At 39.9% G+C, this 20720-nt stretch overlaps 1 protein-coding gene across 6 annotated transcripts in view; it reads right to left on the bottom strand.

Annotated features, from left to right (window-relative positions):
- SON (SON DNA and RNA binding protein) overlaps positions 1–20720 on the bottom strand; it is a 32018-nt gene that overhangs the window by 2576 nt on the left and 8722 nt on the right. For 2 of the 6 annotated variants that reach the window (XM_023741310.1, XM_023741311.1), the window contains exons 3-9: positions 17660–20720; positions 16085–16245; positions 14014–14160; positions 13606–13797; positions 6481–6591; positions 5272–5388; positions 631–778 (exon numbers count right to left, since the gene is read on the bottom strand). The exon at positions 17660–20720 is cut by the window's right edge and continues 3011 nt beyond it. In XM_023741310.1, the coding sequence (XP_023597078.1) occupies positions 631–778; positions 5272–5388; positions 6481–6591; positions 13606–13797; positions 14014–14160; positions 16085–16245; positions 17660–20720 (3937 nt within the window). Of the gene's footprint in view, positions 1–630; positions 1556–5271; positions 5389–6480; positions 6592–11711; positions 13500–13605; positions 13798–14013; positions 14161–14944; positions 15858–16084; positions 16246–17659 lie in introns of those variants that run through there. The other 4 variants (XM_023741313.1, XM_023741312.1, XM_023741314.1 and 1 more) reach the window with 4 other exon arrangements.

Here is a 20720-nt window from a genome sequence, read left to right as displayed (position 1 = left end):
ACAGTAGCAAAATACAGGCAGGCAAAGTTCCAAGGTGCCCTAACCCAAGTCTGCGTGTGATTATAAACTCTGGGGCAGTATGAAGAGGTAACACTGGTCAGCGAATGGTCTACTATGCTCTCCAGCCCCACCCCAACAGAGCTCAACTAGTGAGCCTGACAAGAGGGACAAGCAAAAGGGATTTATGGAGGGAAAACAAAGAAGCACTGCAATGGGATATACGGATGAAAAAATCTGCGAAAGGAAAAACAAATCAAACCCTAGAAATAAGACCCAGCATATGGCCCTGCCGAGAAAACACAATGGAAATTGTTTTTCTACACATGAAGCCTAGCTAAAATTGTGGTCGTGTGATTAGATACGTGCGTTCTTCCCGTGATATTTAGCAAATAGCACCGACAAAAGTTGCCTCTTAAAAGCTCAGATTAGTGTCTCCAACTACATTTATATTAAAATACGCTGCTGTGTGTGAACATGGGTTAAACTTTTTTTTTTTCTGACAAAGAGCTGTCCGTCCACACCAGAAGCGCACCTCGTGCAGGACCACTGGGATCAAAACCACGCGTGAAGGGGAGGAGCCCTTAAGTAGAAAAGAGATGTGCCACGAGCATTCCAGAAAGACTGTCTCACCTTTTCGGTCTGTCTTAAAGTCAACTAGAATAGGTTCCTTATTGCCTTCTTTGTTTTTTCCTAATCCTTCTCCTTCTCTCCAGCCCATTTTCCTCATCAAAACGGCTCCCATTCCACCAGTTACCGGGGCTGCTCTTAAGAACTGATCCTATCCAAGAAAGAAAGGTAAAATGTCCCCATTGTACAGTTAGAATCTGATTGTAAACTCACAGGTAACTTTCTAAAAAAAAGAAATCTTATTTTACTTCTAGAACTGCTGTACTTATCACAGCAATTAAATTTAAATGCTTCTGTACTTATATACAGTTTAGTTTGCGTATTTTATTTTTACATTAACATAATAGTATTTCATTTGCAAATCAAATAAGGCAAGTAAGTAAATGGCAGTTTTAAAACAGTGGCCCTTATGCCCCCCTCCAAAAAAAAATTAGAACACTCCTGTTTCGTCCACTATTTAGGTTCACTGGTATCTCTTCTTAGCTTGCAAAATAAAAAGAAGGCAATGTTAAAACATTCAATAATAGTAATTGTCCCAGGTGTACCTAGTTAATGAGTAAAGCCCAGAAATCACTTAGAAATAGTTTGGACACTGAAGAAGCGTACTGCTGTCATCCAAAGTTTCCTTCCCCATTCTACCATAAAACAAGTACTTTACACAGAAAATTCCTATGAAGCAAAAAGATAACTCTTTTAAAATAAATTTATACAGTACAAATTTATCCATTCAATATATTTAAGACAATCACAGAAGATACCCTGTAAATATACCAAACTGAATCTGAATTCTTTTAAAACCTAGCTGGATGTTAAAAGACTTTTAAAAAACTCCTTAAACGTTTACATACCTAGGCCTCGGTAGCAGCAGTGTTGTGAATAGTAGGGCTGGCACTGACCGGGGCAAGAAGACAGCTACAAGGATTTGGCCCTGAAACAAGTTTCCATACAGAGGGGTGAAAGTTCACAGGTTATTCTGTGAACAGTCATCTCTCTTGTATCCAACCCACTGAACCATAATTTCCATCAAAGCAGCAAACTGCTTCATGTCATAAGATGCACAACTGTATACATTAGCATGATCAGTTATTTTCACGTTAAAAATATCTGATGCCTTGTTTTAAAGGGCATTCTTGTACATATAACAAATAGTATTGAATTCTACTGTTGATCTTTATGGCCATTTTTAAAAAAATATTTAACATTTATATCCAAATCATGCTTTATTTCCCCTTGTGTTTAAACTTTAGGTGAATTCTGTAGCATTAACTTATCAACAAAGGGAGCCAAAACGTCGTGGTAGCTCTGGAAATAGTAAGCGTTTAGTTCATTTCCTGCATTGATAAGTTAATCCTCAGTATGTAGTAAAACTGTATGATCTTGTTTGTTTCCCAGCTTTTTAATTACATGCTGGGGAGAAAACAGGCCAATGGTGTATGACTAGACATTACGTTCAACAAGACGCTCTGATGGAAGGAGGCGGCTGTGGAGGTAAAAACAGACCCCGGTTCAGTTCCTTTACTTGGTGCAGGCCATGCAGTGTACATGTCTCAAGAGAAAAGTTAGCTGATGCTTGGGTATCAACTGCCTTGATGCTACACACCTAGAATGACTTTTACTTACTTCCAGGTTCATCCGCCCCTCTTTTCCAGGAAACACTCCTAAAAAAAAGGGCAACTGTGCAGAATACAATACAAACCCCCAAAGAACCCAGGTTTCCAATTTTGTTTTGCAGTAATATCTGCATCTGTTTCTTTACCCCGATGTGTATGCCGTTCAAAAAAAAGCTGATTAATCCAATGAGACTACAATAGTAAACAACACTTATCAGGTTATGTCCAAATCATCTCATTCCAGAAAATAAAGGTTCTTGTAAATCAATAACCATTTTAGATGTTTTACTGATGAAGAAAATATTCATAAAACTTTCGTTCTTTTTCATCTAAGAATATACTGCAACAAATTAAAAAAGGACACGGAAAATGTTGGCATTCTGTGTGGTTTTTAACATACAAATAGGGTGGTGAGACTATACTTAGGCCAGAAAAGTCAAAAGATCATTTGAACAAGTTTTTTGAAAACACCTCAACATTTAATGAGTAGACAGTATCTGCAATATTTGACAGTAAAGATGCATTAGATTTTCAGTTGCCTGATAACTTTTCTCAATATTCTGTGCCCATTTGTATAAATAAAATGTTCCTTCCTTAAAATATTAGCTGCAAGTATTCTTCAGTAATTCTGTACAAAAGAACGTTTTACTGGATGCTTCTGTGATAATTTAAAATCTGGTCTGATGGACACATCCTTTATCTCATGGTACTTATCAAAATAATTTAGTTCCTAGGATATATTTACATAGAATTTAAGGACAAAATCTTTGGGTTCTACATATGACTAAACATTTTAAAATTTATTTAAAATCTGTGAACTGCCTACAATACTGAAAATACAAAAAATATATGTATTTTAGAAGAAAGTTAGAAGGGAGCCAACTGAATCACTGTGAGATTCACTTTGTAAAAGGTTATTTATGTTAAGAACGTGATCCTATTTAGAAGGATACAAGCATTAAGGATCAGCACTTCATTATACAGATAAAGACCAAATAAATTTGCAATGGAAACAGTCATCAGTTTCCACCTAGCAGTAACACACAGCTATTTAACTCTGTGCCTCAGGGCTAAACACTGCTGTCAGCTCCAAGTCTGAAACCGGAGTTCAGCTTCACCACTAAACAATACGAAGAATTAAAACTGTTAAAGAAACAGATGTACAAGTATAATTCGTCCCACTAAGATGAAAGCTATTTTTCAAAAGCACTTTTACATTTTAAATACTGTAACATAAATTAGTCCAAAATGAATCCAAACTTAAAAATACTCTGTTAGAGTCTCATCCTCTTTTTTCCACCATCAGTCCCCAGGAAGCTACATAAGCTGTAAGTTGTTTAATGAATCTGACCACTTACTCACTATGCACATATTAGTGTTAACTATTTCCAAAAAAATTGCAGGCAAAGTGAGGATATGTGATGTTTTATATTAATCTTGTTAAAAAGAGAATCAGACATAAAGCTATCAAAATTGAAATAACTGTTATTATAATGTCTGAAGCAACCGATGTTTCGCTTTTCAGAAATACAGTTCATTCAGTGGCACTCAAGGCAATCTGTTATAGGTCCCCTTCCCATTATTCATTACCACTCTGTGAGGCAGTAATAAAGACTGTCTCCACTGGAAACTTGCCCACGATCACACAAGGAGCCAGGAGTACAGCAGGAGAAAGAAACCTTCCCCATCCATTAGACCACGAGCCTCCCAGTTTCAGCACTGCTATGCTGCCAGTACTCCTGAAACAAATTTCCCATCACCCGTCCCACCAAGCCACATCCCTTCACCGCAAGACTTCTTCACAAAGCCCTTCTTAACCACCTGAGACTCCCCCAACACTGAGGCAGCCGTAGGTGGAGTTCACAGGTCTCAGTGCAGGAATCTGAAACCAGGTGCGCCTCATCTCCGCAGCGCGAGGTGTCCATCCTCTCCTTTGAGCTTAGGTCTTATATGTCCTGTTTTTTCAGGAGATCAGTGGTTCTCAAACAGTCTGTGGATCACCAGAGGCCACCCGGGCCTAAATGGTGGTCCGCAGATGGCATTCTCCATCCCCGCCCCTCCTCCTTCCCCACCCTTCAGCATTGCCCACCCTTCAGCAATGCCCACCCCACACTCCAGCCATCCTCCCAGTCCCACGGCAAGATCGCCACATGCAGTGCTAATATTAAGGCGTCCCAACCACTTGATGTAACCAACGGCTGACAACCACAGGGACCGGGGGCTGGAGGTCACACAGGGGTGAGGAACAGGGACTTAAAGGGGGCACACGCAGTAAGGAAGAGGGTAAGAAGGGCAGCAGGACAGAGGAATGGGAAAGCGGGGCTGTGACAGGCTCCTGGGGGCAGTGATCCACCCAAAATAAACCTGTAATAAAGTGTTCCATGATGAGGAAAAATTTGAGAACCACTGATTAGATTAGAAGCCCAACAGGAACTGGAGTATCTTGAACGGCACCTGATACACTGTTGGCATTAAAAACAGGGCTTAGAACCAGTTCTGGTTGGAACCCCTGCTGAGAATTTGCATTTCTAACAAGTTCCCAGACGATGCTAATGCTGCTGGTCAGGGACCAATTCGGAGAACCACTAGCAAAGCAGTGGTTCTCAAAATGTATTATTTCTAAGAATCACCTAGAGATCTTGTTAAAATGTAGATTCTGATTCAGTGCATCTGGGGTGGAAGTTCAACTCCTCAGCAGGAGTTCGAACTGGAATGAACCAGTTCAAAGCCCTGATTTAAAATACAGGCAAAAACCAAAAAAAAAAACCACCACCACCAAACCAGCAGCAGTGATAATAAAAACAGCCTAAGGCTATAGCCCAGGCGGCTCCCTCCCGAGCCATGTCTGTACATTTGCCATTGTCTCGTGAGTCAGGTCCGTCTTCAGTGTCCATCCTGGAGCATATACACAGAGCAAACGTACTCATGGGCTTCGGTTAGAGTCACTGGGCTCTTCACGCATTTTTAATAAAACGTTTCCTAAAAAGATATAACTTTGCACTTCAACACTTCCGTACGTGCATGTATCCTATACCTTTTTAATCCAGGCTTGGGCACCGGTATTGGCCAACTGTTCTTGTGTCAGAACCTGGACTCCGGTACTTCCTGTGAACTGGCCAGGAATGGAGTTCAGCTGAGCCCAGGCATCAATCTGAAGAAAACAGGAAGTTTGGATTAAGTGAAATCAGTCATCGGTTAAAATGCCACCGGTAAGAACAAGTAATTAAACAAAAATTTAGTTCCTAAAAAGGCAGAATAATATTAAATATTTAACTTTTAAAACAATATACTGGATTTATATATATTAAAAATTAAGTATTTTCCTAAATCTTCCATGAAATTTGATTGAATCCATTAATCCATCAGCAAATCCATTAATAACAAGATTTGAAATGTTTCCTAAGCAACTAAAAAGCAAAGCTATAATACTCATCATTCTTCATACTATCAATGGCTGATACAAGAGACATGTACCCAAAAGAAATATTTGAAAAACGAAAAAAAGAGCTAATATGGCAAAGGATTCCCGCCCCCTTCTTAGCGCTCTCATGCAAATACATTGCAATAAATACCACAACAATCTGGATTTTTAATTAAATTCAAAACACAAGCTTAAAGAGTAATGAATGCAGGAAATTGTCCACTCAGTCATCAGCGTTTATTATGACGGTTAAAGAATCAGCTGTCATTCATTCAAATTATATTTACTGAGCACCTGGTATGTCAGGCATTGTTTTTCTTATTGGTCTGAACCTACACTTACTGCTTCTGCACAGACCTACTGTAGAAAAGTAGACGGAAGAAGCATCTACTGTTAAAAGCAGAGCCTCTGGGTTCGGGTTGCCTGGGTGTGTGGTCTTAGGAACCACTTCACTACTCTACCTCAGCGGCAAGATGGGGACTAGTTAACAGTCCCTACAGCTGACAGAGCTGTTCGTGAGCACCAGATGAGTGAGTACGTGCCGTTTTTAATCCTCCAGATTGTAAAGTACATGAGGGCAGGCCATTTTTTCTGTTTTGTTCTCTCAACAGTTCCTGCCACCCAGTACACAATAACCATGTGCTAAATGATCAGACCCCAAATTGCTTTCATAAATAAGACAGCTAATTAAATGATTTATTTTCTTGGACTTTCTAGATAAAGACCTGTATTTCAACATTATGCCACAGACCTTCGTTTATGTCATAACTCAACCATTTGGTTAGTAAAATTCTCGTTCCAACGTTAAAAACTGCTACATACCCGCTCCTGAGCTCGATTTAACATGCTCATGGCTTCAAGGTCAAATGCGTTCTCATTGAGTCTTTTCTGAGCTAGCGCTCGCTCACTCATCGCCGTAGAGATGTCCACAGGCTAAGAAAGAAAACACAGATAATTATCTTAAATTACCACTGGCCCCCCAAACTCCGAAAAGTGCTCAGAATACCTTTGGGTTGCTACATGTCAAAAATGAAATAATCTTACATAGTAATCATCCCGTGAAGGAGGCAGGAGTCAGAAAGGTCAAGCAAGCTCAGAAAACAGATGAAACTGCACAGATTAGTTCCTGCTATCGGTGGCAGCAGTAGAACCCAACCCAAGGTCTCTGATTTCAGCACATGCTCTACTATATAGCTAACTAAAACGATATGTACAGTTCCATTAACAACTTTCTTATTCCAGTAAGCAAAGGTCTTGTGTGAGCGAGTGGAGCGAGTGTCATGGGAACCATCTCGCCTTTTACTCATCAGCAGGCGTTTCCACCTTGCAGTTGTGCGTACAACTAGTTAGGTCTTAAAACCCAATTTTTTCTAAGCATATATGCAGATTATATAAATCAAATGACTCTTTTGTTTTCAATTTGCAAACATTTATGACCAAAGTTAAAGTATTTTTAAGTATATAATAGTATCAATTAAAATGCTTAAAATGAGATGTTTGAAAGGTCTTGGGTCTTTCTTTTCAAAGCTTATACACTTTTAACACCTTACACTAAGCAGAGGGGACTCTGTTTTAACTTTTAAAAAGTTTCATAATGGCCAGAAAAATTCTTAAAAGTACAATTTAGAGCAAATTCCCACTTTGTCAGATTTGTGGAAGGCTCAACCATAAAAGGAAAAACTCATTAAGTATTTGATACGGGTTTTGTTCTGAAATGACAAGCTCAACTCCAATAATTATTGATCTTTGTTTTTCTTCTAACACCACTTAATGCATTAATATTTTCTAGTTATTTCACCCAAAAATTGTTTTGGTTGGAAAATGCTTATCCGGCATGAGGAGGTTTTGTTGTTTTCACATACGAAGAATGAATTAGTATGTACTGCACAGATATGATAAATGTAAGGAAAGCGGTAAAAATGGTTAAAACAGCTACAGTCTCCTTTTTTAAAAAGCTGAGTAGAGGCTAGCTGTATTATACTATGGGTTATGTATGAAATACTTCTTTTAAAAGCAAGAATCTACAGTAGAGAAACCTGTATGAATGACTGCATGAATAATCCCATTGCATGACTAAGGATTCACTATTCTCCTTTCTCTACTGCAGAACCGTTATCAGTCTGTCATTCTTGGCTCTCTTGCTGGCTCAATATTCCTATAGCTAAATCAGGTTTTTCTTCCACAAAAAAGCATAGATTCTTATATGCTGCCTTCTAAAAGTAAAGGCAAAAGTTAAACTAGCTCTTTAATTGTAAGACTGTTTACAGACTTCTTGAATGAAAGATCTTAATTTCTTCAGTCAACTTAGTGAATCATCCATACAAACAACAGTATTTCTAAGACCTACAACAAACAGCTGACCTACACACAAAGTTAGCCTGAAAGACAAAGAAATTAGTATGTTCACTTTTCACTTCTATGATCTGTTCTATTTCTGGGACGTTAAATGGGAACCCAGATATTTTGGGTTGAAATGTACATTCCCTTGACCTACCTTAGATGTTTCCTGAAATTGTCAGGGAGGATTATCAATGAATTTTTTAAGGCCCACTGAATATACCTCAAGTACTCTTTCATGTACCTTGCCAGAATTATCTTTGGTTTCATAGCAGTCTATAAATCTGAGTGTTAGGGTGCTTGGGTATAAATAATAGGTGTTTATTCTAGAAAATCTAAAATCTGAGGAAATGCTGGGGAATATGTCCACCCACCATCTTGGGCCCTGATCCCTAATCTCCTACTTTAAAGCTGGATGAAAATGTATTTATGTGGCTTTCAAACTTTCACTTTTCTACAAAACTAATTTTATTCTTTGTAATTTAAAAGCAGTGAATATCAATCTGTGAATACCTTCTAAAAACTTTTTATAGTATCATACTTTTTAACCTTTATTAAGAGTAAGCCACTAGCCTAAACGCTTCCCTATTTATTCCCAAGCTGATACTTCCTTAAAACCTCAGTAATATTTCATATTAAACAAACATTTCACCCTGTAAGGAATTTTTATATAGCAACCTTAACATTTACTATGAATTTACTTTAGATACATTTAGAACTAGTTTTTTCCCGAAGGCAGTACAACCTCATTAATTCTTTAACAGGCTAAGCAAGTGAGCTGCAAATTCATGTCAAAACTTTATTACCAAATAGTAATTTGACTGTTAATCTCACATCCATATTTTTAATTGTAAGAAAATATAGTCAGAATAGAACGGATCAAAATTATCTCTTAAGGATAAGAGATGCTGAGGAGTTTGCATCAAAAAGTCTGTTCCCAGCTTTCCAAGATAACTAGGGCTCTGTAATAATGCCTAGAAACCCACCTCTAATCCCTGGAGCTTTCATGTTCACTGGCTAGACATGTTTCCTCATCTGTACTTACAGCCACCCTCAGAACAGTACTGCCCAGCAATGGCTGTCGAGCACTTCAGTGTGGCTAGTGAGGTTCAGGAAGTGGTTTTTTCACTTTAATTTTTTTTTTTTAAATAGTCCCATGTGGCTTGTGACTACTCTGTTGGACAGCTTTAGCGCCTTTAGCCACCTTTTAATGTTACTCAGAAACATGGGAAAGGTACCAAAAGGAAGCTGAAAGCCTTTCTAAAAACTGAGGAAAAGAGAATCTTAAATCCCATAGAACACTGTTATCCAATTGTCAGGAATAAGCCTTGTTTCCACTCATACACTCTAGACTAGCTTGATACCTAATCTATATAGTTATGATTTATGGTAATTATTTCTAGATATTGTAATGGGGAAATTTCTTCTTTCCCTAGGACTTGTTCTAAATGGTGAAATCTACATAAAAGAGTATACTCAATTATGTCTAAGTCTCACATTAATAAAAACCTGCCCAAATTATTTAATCTCTGTCTCAGCAACAGAGCAGATTACTACTTCTTAAATAACCCCCACGGTGTCCTGTGTAATGAAATGCATAATGCCCCTGGCACCGCGTAACGTGCCTTCCTGCCCTAACTGACACAAGTACACCTTTTATATCTTTATTTTTCATGAAGAAATAAAGTCTATTCTAAGTCAATTTACCGCCCCCCTTTGTTAACCCAACTGTTTACTAAAGTAGAACAAATAATTAGTGTTTCTTAGAAGGTCAGTGAAAGGATATAAAAGAACTGAAGACAACTGTTCAGATGGGGTCAGGAGATAAGAAATGACCCCTGCAACAAGAAAGTTTTTTTCCACACAGCTATTGCAGATCAATTAAAAGGCAAAAAAGGAAATTTTTAATAAGAAAAAAGAACTAATGAAAAGCATCTGACCTGAATATAAAACATGATTTTAACACATTTAGCAAAAATTAATGAAGATATATAAAGAGGCTCACATGGAAAAGAACAAAATGCCAACAGAAACGAAAGCCACACTGAATAGAGAACTTCCGATTGTTACAGATTTGACTGGCTTTAAAAAGTGAATTATGAATCTTTCGGTTACATAAAATTCTCTAGTGCAGCTCTTAGTTAACTCAAAAAATACATTTAAGCTAAATGAATTATAACTGGAACTCAACCTGTTATTCGGTTCAAATAAATTCAATGTTTAGTACCTAGAAGAATCGAAGAAGAATGGATAGCAGGCTGTATGTTTCAGTCTAGCACCACCTGGACCTGTGTCTAATTTCCAATTAAGATTTTCATCTTACCCCCAAAATTTAGCTTTCCTAAACTCTGTAACACAGAGCTCCTAAATGTAAGACTTTTAGCCCCATTGAGATGTAGAAATATACTTTAATTATACAAACCGAGCTCACTGCTTGTGATAAAGATGATCTTATCATGTAACCAATCACCAAGAGCTTAACGGCGAGTTAACCTCTGGGCCTCTAGCGTATTTATGACTCACGGTCATCCATGGACACGCCACGCTAAATCTCGTACCCAGGAAGCCTTTACTGACTTTAGTACCAAGAGCTAATGCCCCCGAGGACTTTTTTTTAAAATACTTGTTTTCCAATATTTATGGAATATATAAATTTATGGAATAAATTTATATTTATTTTGTTGTTTATAAATCAAATTCACACAAATATGGTCAAAGTTCTGTAGTCACTCCTTACTGAGGATGCGGCTGGCTGGTTTCTGGGTGGGAAGATGATGCTATGGCAGGAGGGCTGCACACAGTCTGATGTGTTGTTTTCCGTAAGATAGGGATTTATGCTGATCCGTCCACAACTTCTGTCCACTCATACTTAAGTCAGAGAGCACTCGTGTGCAAGGTTAAGGATGCAATCCACGTTTAAATTTATAACAAAGCTAATTCAGTCCTTATGGAGATCAAATCTATGATCTTCGCCTAAATGTTTTATGCTCAGGACTAAAGAACCACAAACTCCACTTATATTTAAATGAAGAGGATAGACAGAGAAAAACAAATAATTAAAAGGCTACTCAGTTAAAAAAAACTGACCATCTAAGAGAACTTTTCTTTTACTCTGGAAAGCCTTTATTACAACTCCCAACAGAGAATAAAAAAGGTCAGTGCCACCATAAAATGTCACCAGTAGCATTCCACCAACATTGGTCTGTGATACCTAGAATCACACATTTTAGGTTGTGAACATTTCCTTTTGTGTGTTCCTGGGTAAAACTACAGAGATCTGAAAGCAAAACACAATCCTACCCCTTTTCCTCCTAAAACTTTGGGATTCTTTTATTTAGAATTAACCTATACATATATAGTCTATAAGTCTCATCTTCAAAGTAACTAAACATACGAAGAGTCCTGATATCAAATAGTTGTACATATTTTCCCACAAGAGCATCTGCTTTGTTTACTTAGCCCCCGACATAATTTTTTTTCATCTACTGTAATAAAAGCCTCCTTTACTTATTATAAATTTGAGTACCCCCTCTATCAAGCTCTCACCCCCAGCATTCTTTGAGATAATTCTCCCCAACCTTTACTTGCAATATGACAATCACATTTGATGATAGGTAAGGCCAAGGACACCACACCATCAATGTTAAAACTGAAAATGGCTGCATACTGTACTGTACACACACACACACACACACACACACACACACACACACCCCTCAATCAAAAAGCAGCTTAATTATCAAGATCCACTAAGCACCTCCCCCAGGTTCAACTAAGAAAGTTAAAATAGTTACGGTCACTTATCTTCTCAGGAAAATCCCTTGGAATTTTGCAATACTATTCATACGTCTTCATTCCATTGCAAAATTTGTCTCATATAATCTCCCTGGCTATGTTTTTTCCAACTCTTTGTTAAATGCTTAATATGCAAGAAATTAATGACTGAAAGCCTATGTACCAGGATTTCTAAGTAAGTCTGTTCAGTCCTCTTTATCATGTTTATATTCAGCTACTACAAGAAGATAAAGTCAGCTGCAAATGTCAATCTTTCCCTCCTGAGATGTGCAAGTAGCCTTATTAGGGGATGAGCAACTGAGCTACTCAACTGGTTTCATAAAATATTGTCCAAACCAGCTATCGCTCCCCATCGCTGGTGCTGGTACAGCTCCAACTGCTGAACTCCATGTGAACACAGATCATCGCCTGTGACTGTGAGTCGCACTGGCTAGCTATCATGTCCAGCTTCACCATAGAGAACTTGTTCCCTTTCAAAATGCCGCAGGTCAAAAAAACACAGTGAAAATGTCGCCTGTGAATAGCTCAGGGGAAAATAATAGTGCTATCAAAAAGTTTCTGATTTGGGTTCTGTTCACTTTCTGAATTTATAAACAAGATCGGTATATCTGTAGTATTGAAGGTGCTTAGTGAAGGATGTTATGGCCAGTGGAGGGGACCTGAAGGTGAACAGTACAGGTCTCTCTGACCTATGTATCCCAGAACTGCAAGAAAAGCAAGTGGGGACAAGTCCCACATTTTAGGGGCTTCAGATATCTAGTCCAGTCCTTGGACAAATGTCTGGGCTTTGGACACCAAGGGCAAGAGGCAGAAAAGGTGATGACAACTAGACTATGGTATCATTTAGAACTCCCACCCCCCTATTAAGTCTCCGCCCTCCCAGGTCCCCCAAGCGTGACTTTGCACAACAAGTTAAATAAAAGTAAACTGTTTATTAAAAGATACAGCAAAGGTACAGATACAGAGATACATACAAAGATACATATATATATATATTTACATATATATACAGTCTTGCTGTTTTCATGTGCATTATATTTAGCAGCACATTATTTAATCAGGCGGCATTTTAATGGGGTTATTTTGACACTTGGCATTGTTATTGCGTCATTTTGACAAGATACAACTATAGCCTCATGAAAATTTCAAGGTGTGACTTCCACTTCTCCAACTTTAATAGTAGCAAAGAGGGGAAGGAAAAGGGAAGTAGTACCAAGGCTGAGCATTAGGTCGAACACAAGAATTCAAAAGGACCAAGGCAGTACGGGGAAGGAAAAATGATTAAAATTAAAGGCTCTTGAACGAACAACCCAGAGGACTGTAAGAAACCACTATTTATGGGCAATGGGCTATGTACCCAAGATGCTCAAATCAGGGACCTTTTCCAATCCAGTTCTTGTGTTGAACCTGAGGATCTGCCTCGTTCCGCTCAATCCCTCCACCCAGTCAATTTGCTACCACCAAAATCTAGAGCTATAGAGCCTGGAAGCGAAACGGGAAGCTAAATAGTTGTACCTTGGGCTACCTTCCCACAAGTGCATGGAGGGCCCAATGTTGGGTAGGGATGTGATAACACTGTTCTCTGCAATTCGATGCTTTTCACTTTGTGGCTTGGTTCCACAAAGTGAATTGCATCGAGTTACTGTCAAATGAGAAGCTGCGGGTTGTTTCAGCTGTCGTCTAACCCGGCCCTGCCGTTTAACCCGGCCCTAAGAAGAGTGAAACAGAATCCAAATCAGATATAAAATAACAATCAAATGGCAGATTTAGGTATCAAAAAGGAAAACGTGTATAAAATACATTCCGCTTACTTACCTCAGAGGGCAAACTGCTGCTGAAAACATTATCATCATCATCTTTGTTTCCTTCGCCATTTTTCTCTACGGGAACCCACTCTCCATAAACACTGTCTGCTTCTTTTTTTCGGTGCTGAGACCCAGACGACACAGGGAATTCCTTCGTTAACGTTACCTGACTTTTGGGTGGGGTTGGCTTTGCCGCAGCAATCTAAACAATGAAGAGTTTAATTAAAACTCAATATAACAAATACCTACATTAAAATGGTTTCTGAAGATTTTCAACATTATCATCTGAAGGAAATGGATTTTATTCATTATTTCTCACAGTATTTAAGCTAAGAATTAATGAACCAAGAATTTGGATTTTACTTAAACAATTCCATAAATTGAGCTGTTTCATCAATCCATAAACTCTAATACTCACATTCAGATTGAAAAAAATGGGTTTGGGTTCACTGAGTTTAAAGGGATGATGATAAAAAGGAGGTTCTTCTTCCTCTTCATCCGAAACATGAGGTTTATTCACTATTACATCATCATCTTCTTTACTTTGTGCGATCTGTTTGCATTTCTTAAAAAGCAAAAAACAAACAAAAGATAAATCTTACACATCTATGTACAATTACATGTAACTTCTTAAAAATAATCAAAACCACATAAAATCAACTTTCAAGAGTAAAACAAGATTAACGATAAGTTATATAGATAGATAACTTATTAGCTACCATTTAAACTCACTCTGGCTGGTCAGTCAGTCAACAACATTTATTGAGCACCTACTATGTGCAGAGCACTGTACTGGGCACTGTCCAGGGAATACAAAAAAAAAGTAGAAGACATGGTCCCTGCTCCCAAGGAGCTTACAATCTAGTTTAAGAGACAAAATACATCCACAGGAAATAATTGAAGAACGCTTTTACAGAGCAACACAATAACAAGTGCAAACTGATATAATACAAAATGAGAACATAAGTGCTGGAAAAACAAAGGCTTAAGAGAGAAGAGAGTCAGGCAAGGTTAGACAATCAAGGAGCAGCTCCTTGAAGAGTTCTGAGCCAGATTTTCATAGTGAGGAACAAGTGTTTGGTGGGGAAACGAAATGTCATCATAGTCGGGGGGTGGTAAAAAGGTGGAAAAAAAATTCTTAAAAGGGACAAGAGGGCTGAAGATCAGGCTAAAATGGTATAGAGGAACACAAAGTGTTCACAGGGTTTCAAACTTTGGATAAGGAGCTTGGATTTGATAAGTAACAGAAGCCTTCACTAGGTCCTTCAATTTTTTTAAGTTGTAATTTGTATTGTAATAAATGGAAGTGAAGAAACAGATTAAGAGACTGTATGATCTCCAATGTATGGCAAAATAGAAGACTGGAAGCATCTGGGATAGGGTGAGATAGTAACACATCTATCTCTCCAGAAATGGGTTGCAGAGTGACTCTGGTAAGGAGCAGGACTCCTCAAGAATGGAAAATAAGGCATGATGGAGAGGGTCCGACTGATGAGGTCTGACACATGACAGTCAATTCCTTCCTGAGAAGTGAAGGAAAAGACTCTATTACCTGGCTTTATAAAAAGGTCGGAGTAAATGTGGGCAGACCTGTTTCTAAACAAGCAGTAGAATTCGTCACGTTCATTATCAATTGAAAAATACCATAATAAGATAAAAAGCTCATTTAGCCAAAAACATAAGTATATCAGGCTTATAACCAAGGAGGACAAATTATTGACAGTTGCAGGCTAGCATAAGGCTAGCCAATAATAAGTTTCAATATATGAAACAATGTGGTATTTCTGGATCCTAGCAGCAATATTTCAGCGTTCTCCCACAAAAAAAAAAAGCCAATAATACAACAAAGCCCCTCCCTCCCCCAAGAAAAGCCTCAATTTAAAAGATCAAATTCTTAAAAACAAAATAAGTGTGTTTAAAATACATATGTTACTGCCAAAACCCGAACCGCAGGAAGAACTGATAACGGCCGGCCTTTATCGCCAATGGCTGGTACCAAACAGCCAAAACCCGAAATGTTGATGCGAAAGAAGTTCCTTTCAGGCAATGGCCAGCTATTCTCATTAATTTCCAAGCTCCGGTGGCAAAAGATCATTTCTGAAGATTGTCTGTGTCTTTGCGTATATGCAGTACACTCGTGGCGATCAGTGAACGCGTCGTGAATGGAAACGAAACTGTAGGCGAGCTTCTGCGTGTTGCTCACTCAACACCTCCTCCATTCAAACGAACCGTCCCACTCCTCAGTCAGTTTGGCTTCTAAAACTGGAAAGCAAAAGTAATGGGAAGTAACTTTTAGCTAGCGGAGCTTAGCCATCCCGGATAATGGCCTGCTAAACAGAGCTTCTGCCGCTGCCATGTCTGTATTTCGGGTTTTGGCCACTCGGTGCCAGCCATTATCAGTTCAGCCCACAATTCGGGTTTTGGCACGCTCCAGAGTCAACAGCACTGGAATAATCCATTTAAGGATGAAAACAAATTGTTTAGCTTACCTCAGTCAGTTCTTCTATTGTAGCTCCTCCTGACTTTTTAGCAACTTTCTCTTCTATTGAAGGTGGAGGTGCAGGTTTTAGGTTTGGCGGTAAAGGAACACCAGCCTTAGCACACATGGCAGCTGCGTTAGCTTTGGCTATTTCAAGTAATTGAGCCTTATCTGTGAGAGGAAAGATACAGGAAAAAGTTTTCATGAAAAGCTATACGTTTTATATTATCAAATTGTATACGCTAATGATATTAAAAGCATTAAATTTCTTCCTAAGTTATAGCTATGATCACATCACTCTGGCTCAAAGTTTTTAAGGTGCTTGCACCTTATTTAAAGAATTAAGTTCACATGGAGCTCCCAGTCAAATACGACACAAAAAAGCTTACACAGCTGTAATGTCCCTTGCCACACACCAAGACACACACCTGCCAAAGCCTATTTTACTTTCCAAACATATCATGTCCCTATCCTCTCTCCACACGTTTACTATCCCTCCTGCAGGAAATTACTCTCCTTCTAATCTCTGACAGTATCTTAATCACTCTTTGAGCCCTGTTCAAATGCCAACTTTTCTAAGAAGTCGTCATTAAGGCAGAATTAACACTTGTCTCTACCATGCTCCTAAAATGCCTTACCTACACTGATACCATCGCAATCTTCGCATCCTGCCTCTTTGGCAGTTTTTTGGTAAAACAAGATATACAGGCGTTTTATTCACGTCTCCTCCTCCTGTAATCACTCTGAGAACTACACACTGCTCCTCTGCACAGTGCCCTGAATAAGAGAGTAACTCAGAAATCCTTTGTTGAAATTCTCCTTCTTTGCTCATAGTCTTTCTTTCTAGACAACCCTGACCTGGAAATGTCTAAACTACTCGAATAACAATAAATTATCCACATTTATTGCTAGTATTCACGGAATATCCATCAAGTTTTAATCTCCACACACTACTTAAAATCAGAGGGAATTAGAGCTTTTTATTTTTAAAGTAATACAGAATAGATGATTAAATCACTCGTCGAATGAATTTCAATTTGGCTCATTATTGCCCACCCAGTTAATGACTCCCCACATGCAACTTCCTTATTTACTTCCAATCAGAATTACATTCACAATCATTTAACGGTCTTATATATTGCATATTAAGACAAATAACTTATCAAAAAAGAAACAACGAAATTTCAGGCTTATTTGCCAAGATATACGTTGAAATACACACAATAATAACCCGGGCATATACTAACTTAGTTTTTAATTTAACGAACTTTTACTACTACTTTCCATTCTTAATGATGGCAAGATGGGCTTAGGCAAAATACAATGTTCCAGTCTGGAAACACCTTGGTTCTCATACACTCCCAAGCAGATCTCCTTAACTCTCATTACATCTATTCCTACACTCAGACATATAACCCTACCATTTTCTAAACACAGGCTAATCTAATTTTAAAAACTTAAAAATACGAATTTTTATCCTAAACCAACAATACAAAATATTACATTTGCTCCAAGAAAAGAAAAAACTCAGGTTGAAATCATTCTCCATTACAATACCATTGGATTTTTAAAAAGAATGACTCACCCAAATCTGTCAAACGTTTAGGTGATCTGCCTCTTTCAGAAGACCTGGACCGTTTACGACGGACGGGAGATCTGCTAAACCTCCTCCTCAAGGGTGTTCGTGATCGCCTTAACCTGACAGGCGATATACTAAAGCTCCGTCTTCTTACCACAGACCTTGATCTTCTCCTACGGCTCGGGGTGCGGCTCCGACGGCTCGGGGTGCGGCTCCGTCGGCTCGGGGTGCGGCTCCGTCGGCTCGGGGTGCGGCTCCGACGGCTTGGAGAAACGCTAAAGCTCCTTCTTCTCCCCACAGACCTAGACCTTCTTCGACGGCTCGGAGTGTGACTCCGACTCCTACGACTTGGGGTGCGACTTCGAGCTCTAACTGTTTTCCGGTTATCCCTAGAGCTTGATCTTTTTCTTTTCCTTTCCCTGGATTTAGATCTGTGCTTTGGAGATCTTTTGCGCTTCTCTTTTGATACAGATCGCCTTCCTCTAGACTTTGATCTTGACCTGCTGCTCCTCCTCCTGCGTCTTGAACGTGACCGTGACCGTGTCTGGGAGCGATGAGACTTGGACTTGGATGATCTCTTCCTTGCCCTAGAACGAGATTCACTCGTACGCTTGCGTGATTTGTGTTCAGAAGACTTGGAACGCTTACTTCGAGATCTTAACGAAGAGTCTCTTTTTTTCTCTTTTTCACCTTTGTCACGGTTCTTATTTTTCTTGCTTTTTTCATGTGTGTCCTTAACTTTTACAAAGATTTCATAATCATCTTTTTCCTCTGAAGAAGACTCTGAAGCTCTTTCTGGTAGACCAATTACACCCGGACTGGCAGCAGATTTATCACGCTCAACCTCACTTGGAAGTAAAGGTCCTTCAATACCAGCCCTAAGGTTTGTAAGACGTTCCATGTCCTTAGGAAGTAGTGGCCTCACTAAATCTGCTTCATTAATATCCTCAATGTTGGCAGAAAACCCCGAATCAGGCAAGATCTCTTCCGTGGGGACAGGTACTTCTTTATCTTCTCCACTACTTTCTTTGGGGCTAAGGGCAACTGCTACTGCCTGGTCACTCTCTTTCACAGGTAATGGTCCTTCTGCATCCTCACCAATGAGGTTATGATTAGTTGGTAAACCAAGATGAACGTCTTTAGCAGGCAAAGGTCCCTCTATGTCAGCTTCACTACCACCACTGGGGCTGGTGGAAATTACCATGTCACGTTCAGTATCTTGAGTAGTTAAAGATACTTCAACATCATACGTGTTAACTGAACTGAAAGCAGATGCTGTGGCAAATTCAATACCCTTACTAGTTCCCTTTGCATCAAGTTCAAGAGCAAGAGGATCCGTTGAAGACAGAGTTCCTCCTACTTCAGCCTCACTAACACCAGGGCAGGTAAGCAACGCTGTGCATTGTTCAGTCTCATTAACAGGTAAAATTTTCTCTTCACCAACTTCACCAACACCCCCAGTGCTGGCAGTAGATACTGTACTGTGTTCCATCTCTTTAGCAATTAAGTGATTATTTACATTAAGGTCTATACTCATGCCCCATTCACTTCCGTAAGAGTCACTCTTCAGGTGTTCTTCAGCAGGAGGCTCTTCACTTGAATACATGGTAATCTCTTGCATGCCAATCTCTGGAGCAAGATTAGAATCGCTAGGTATTAAATTCATTCCTTTTATGATGTGAGTTGAGGACATTACAGTAGACTCCAGTATCACTGATGCAGACTCTAAAACCAGCTCGGTTGATACTACTTGAGTCTGTGCTGAGACAGTGACAGCAGGCTCTGAAACGGTCAGCATGGATTCTTGAACAGAAACAGGTGGTTCTGAAGCAATCATGGCAGGCTGAAGGACAGACATTGCTGGTTCCACAACAGGCACAGCAGGCTCCAGGGCAGAAACCACCGGCACAGGAACAGGAAGATGCTCTGGCTCAGTCACAGCAGGTGGCTCCGAGACAGCCACCACCAGCACCTCTGAGACAGCCAATGGCTCTGGGCCAGCTACCTCCAGCGGCTCCGAGCTAGCCACCGCCAGTGGCTCTGGGACAGCCACCACCAGCGGCTCCGGGACAGCCAGTGCTGATGACTCTGTGACAACCATGGCTGGCAACTCCGGGACTGCCATGGCCTGTGGCTCTGGGACAACCACGGCTGGCGGCTCTGAGACAGCCATGGCTGGGAGCTCTGGAGTACTCTGTGTTGACTCCGGAATAGTTACAGCTGGCTCCAAGAGGGACATAGATACTTCTGAAGCAGCACATCCTGACTCTCTCAAGGAATCAAAGGTTCCTGCCATCTCTGCCGTAACAGGAGGCTCTGATGTTAACATAGTTGGTTCAGCTGACGTTATGGGAGTTTCTGACACCATACAAGTCACTGGCATCTCTGGAGTAATTTCATATTCTGCTAGTACAGCAGACTGTACAGGTGTTGATGTAACTGAAGACTCTGGCTCTGGTGGTGGTTCTGGAACAGTCACAACAGCCTCTGTTGCTAACACTGAGGCCTCTGATGCTGACACGGAATAATTAGCAGGCGCTGCCAAAGGTTCTGAATTCTCACTTTGACTCACAGGGGGCTCAGGCAGTGATACCGATTCTTCAGGAGGCAATGCTGGTGCCTCAGTGGGCCACATACTTTCAGTTGTTAATGCTGACTGCTCAGTGGCTAATGCAGGCCCTTCTGGCGGTTCCTCCGGAGGCAACGGTGGTGTCATTGGTGGCTCCTCTGGTGGCAATGGTGGCATTGTAGGAGGCTCCTCGGGAGGCAAAGGTGGCACCATATACGCCTCCGTATATGTATCAGTGTAAGAATCGGTATAAGAATCGGCTGCCATAGACATCATTGAACGATCAGCAGTATAAGATGACATCATAGATCGGTCAGCTGCAGAGTACGATGACATCATAGACCGGTCAGCAGCAGAGTAGGATGACATCATAGACCGGTCGGCACCCATGGACATCATAGATCGGTCCATGGGGGACATCATGGAGCGCTCATAAGCTGACATCATAGAGCGCTCGTAAGCTGACATCATAGAGCGCTCAGCCATAGGGGACATCAT

This window comes from Trichechus manatus, unplaced genomic scaffold (genome assembly GCF_000243295.1).
Source record: "Trichechus manatus latirostris isolate Lorelei unplaced genomic scaffold, TriManLat1.0 scaffold00177, whole genome shotgun sequence".
Lineage (NCBI taxonomy): Eukaryota > Metazoa > Chordata > Mammalia > Sirenia > Trichechidae > Trichechus > Trichechus manatus.
The sequence above is the reverse complement of the archived record's forward strand: the minus strand, read 5'-3'. Positions and strand labels throughout refer to the sequence as shown.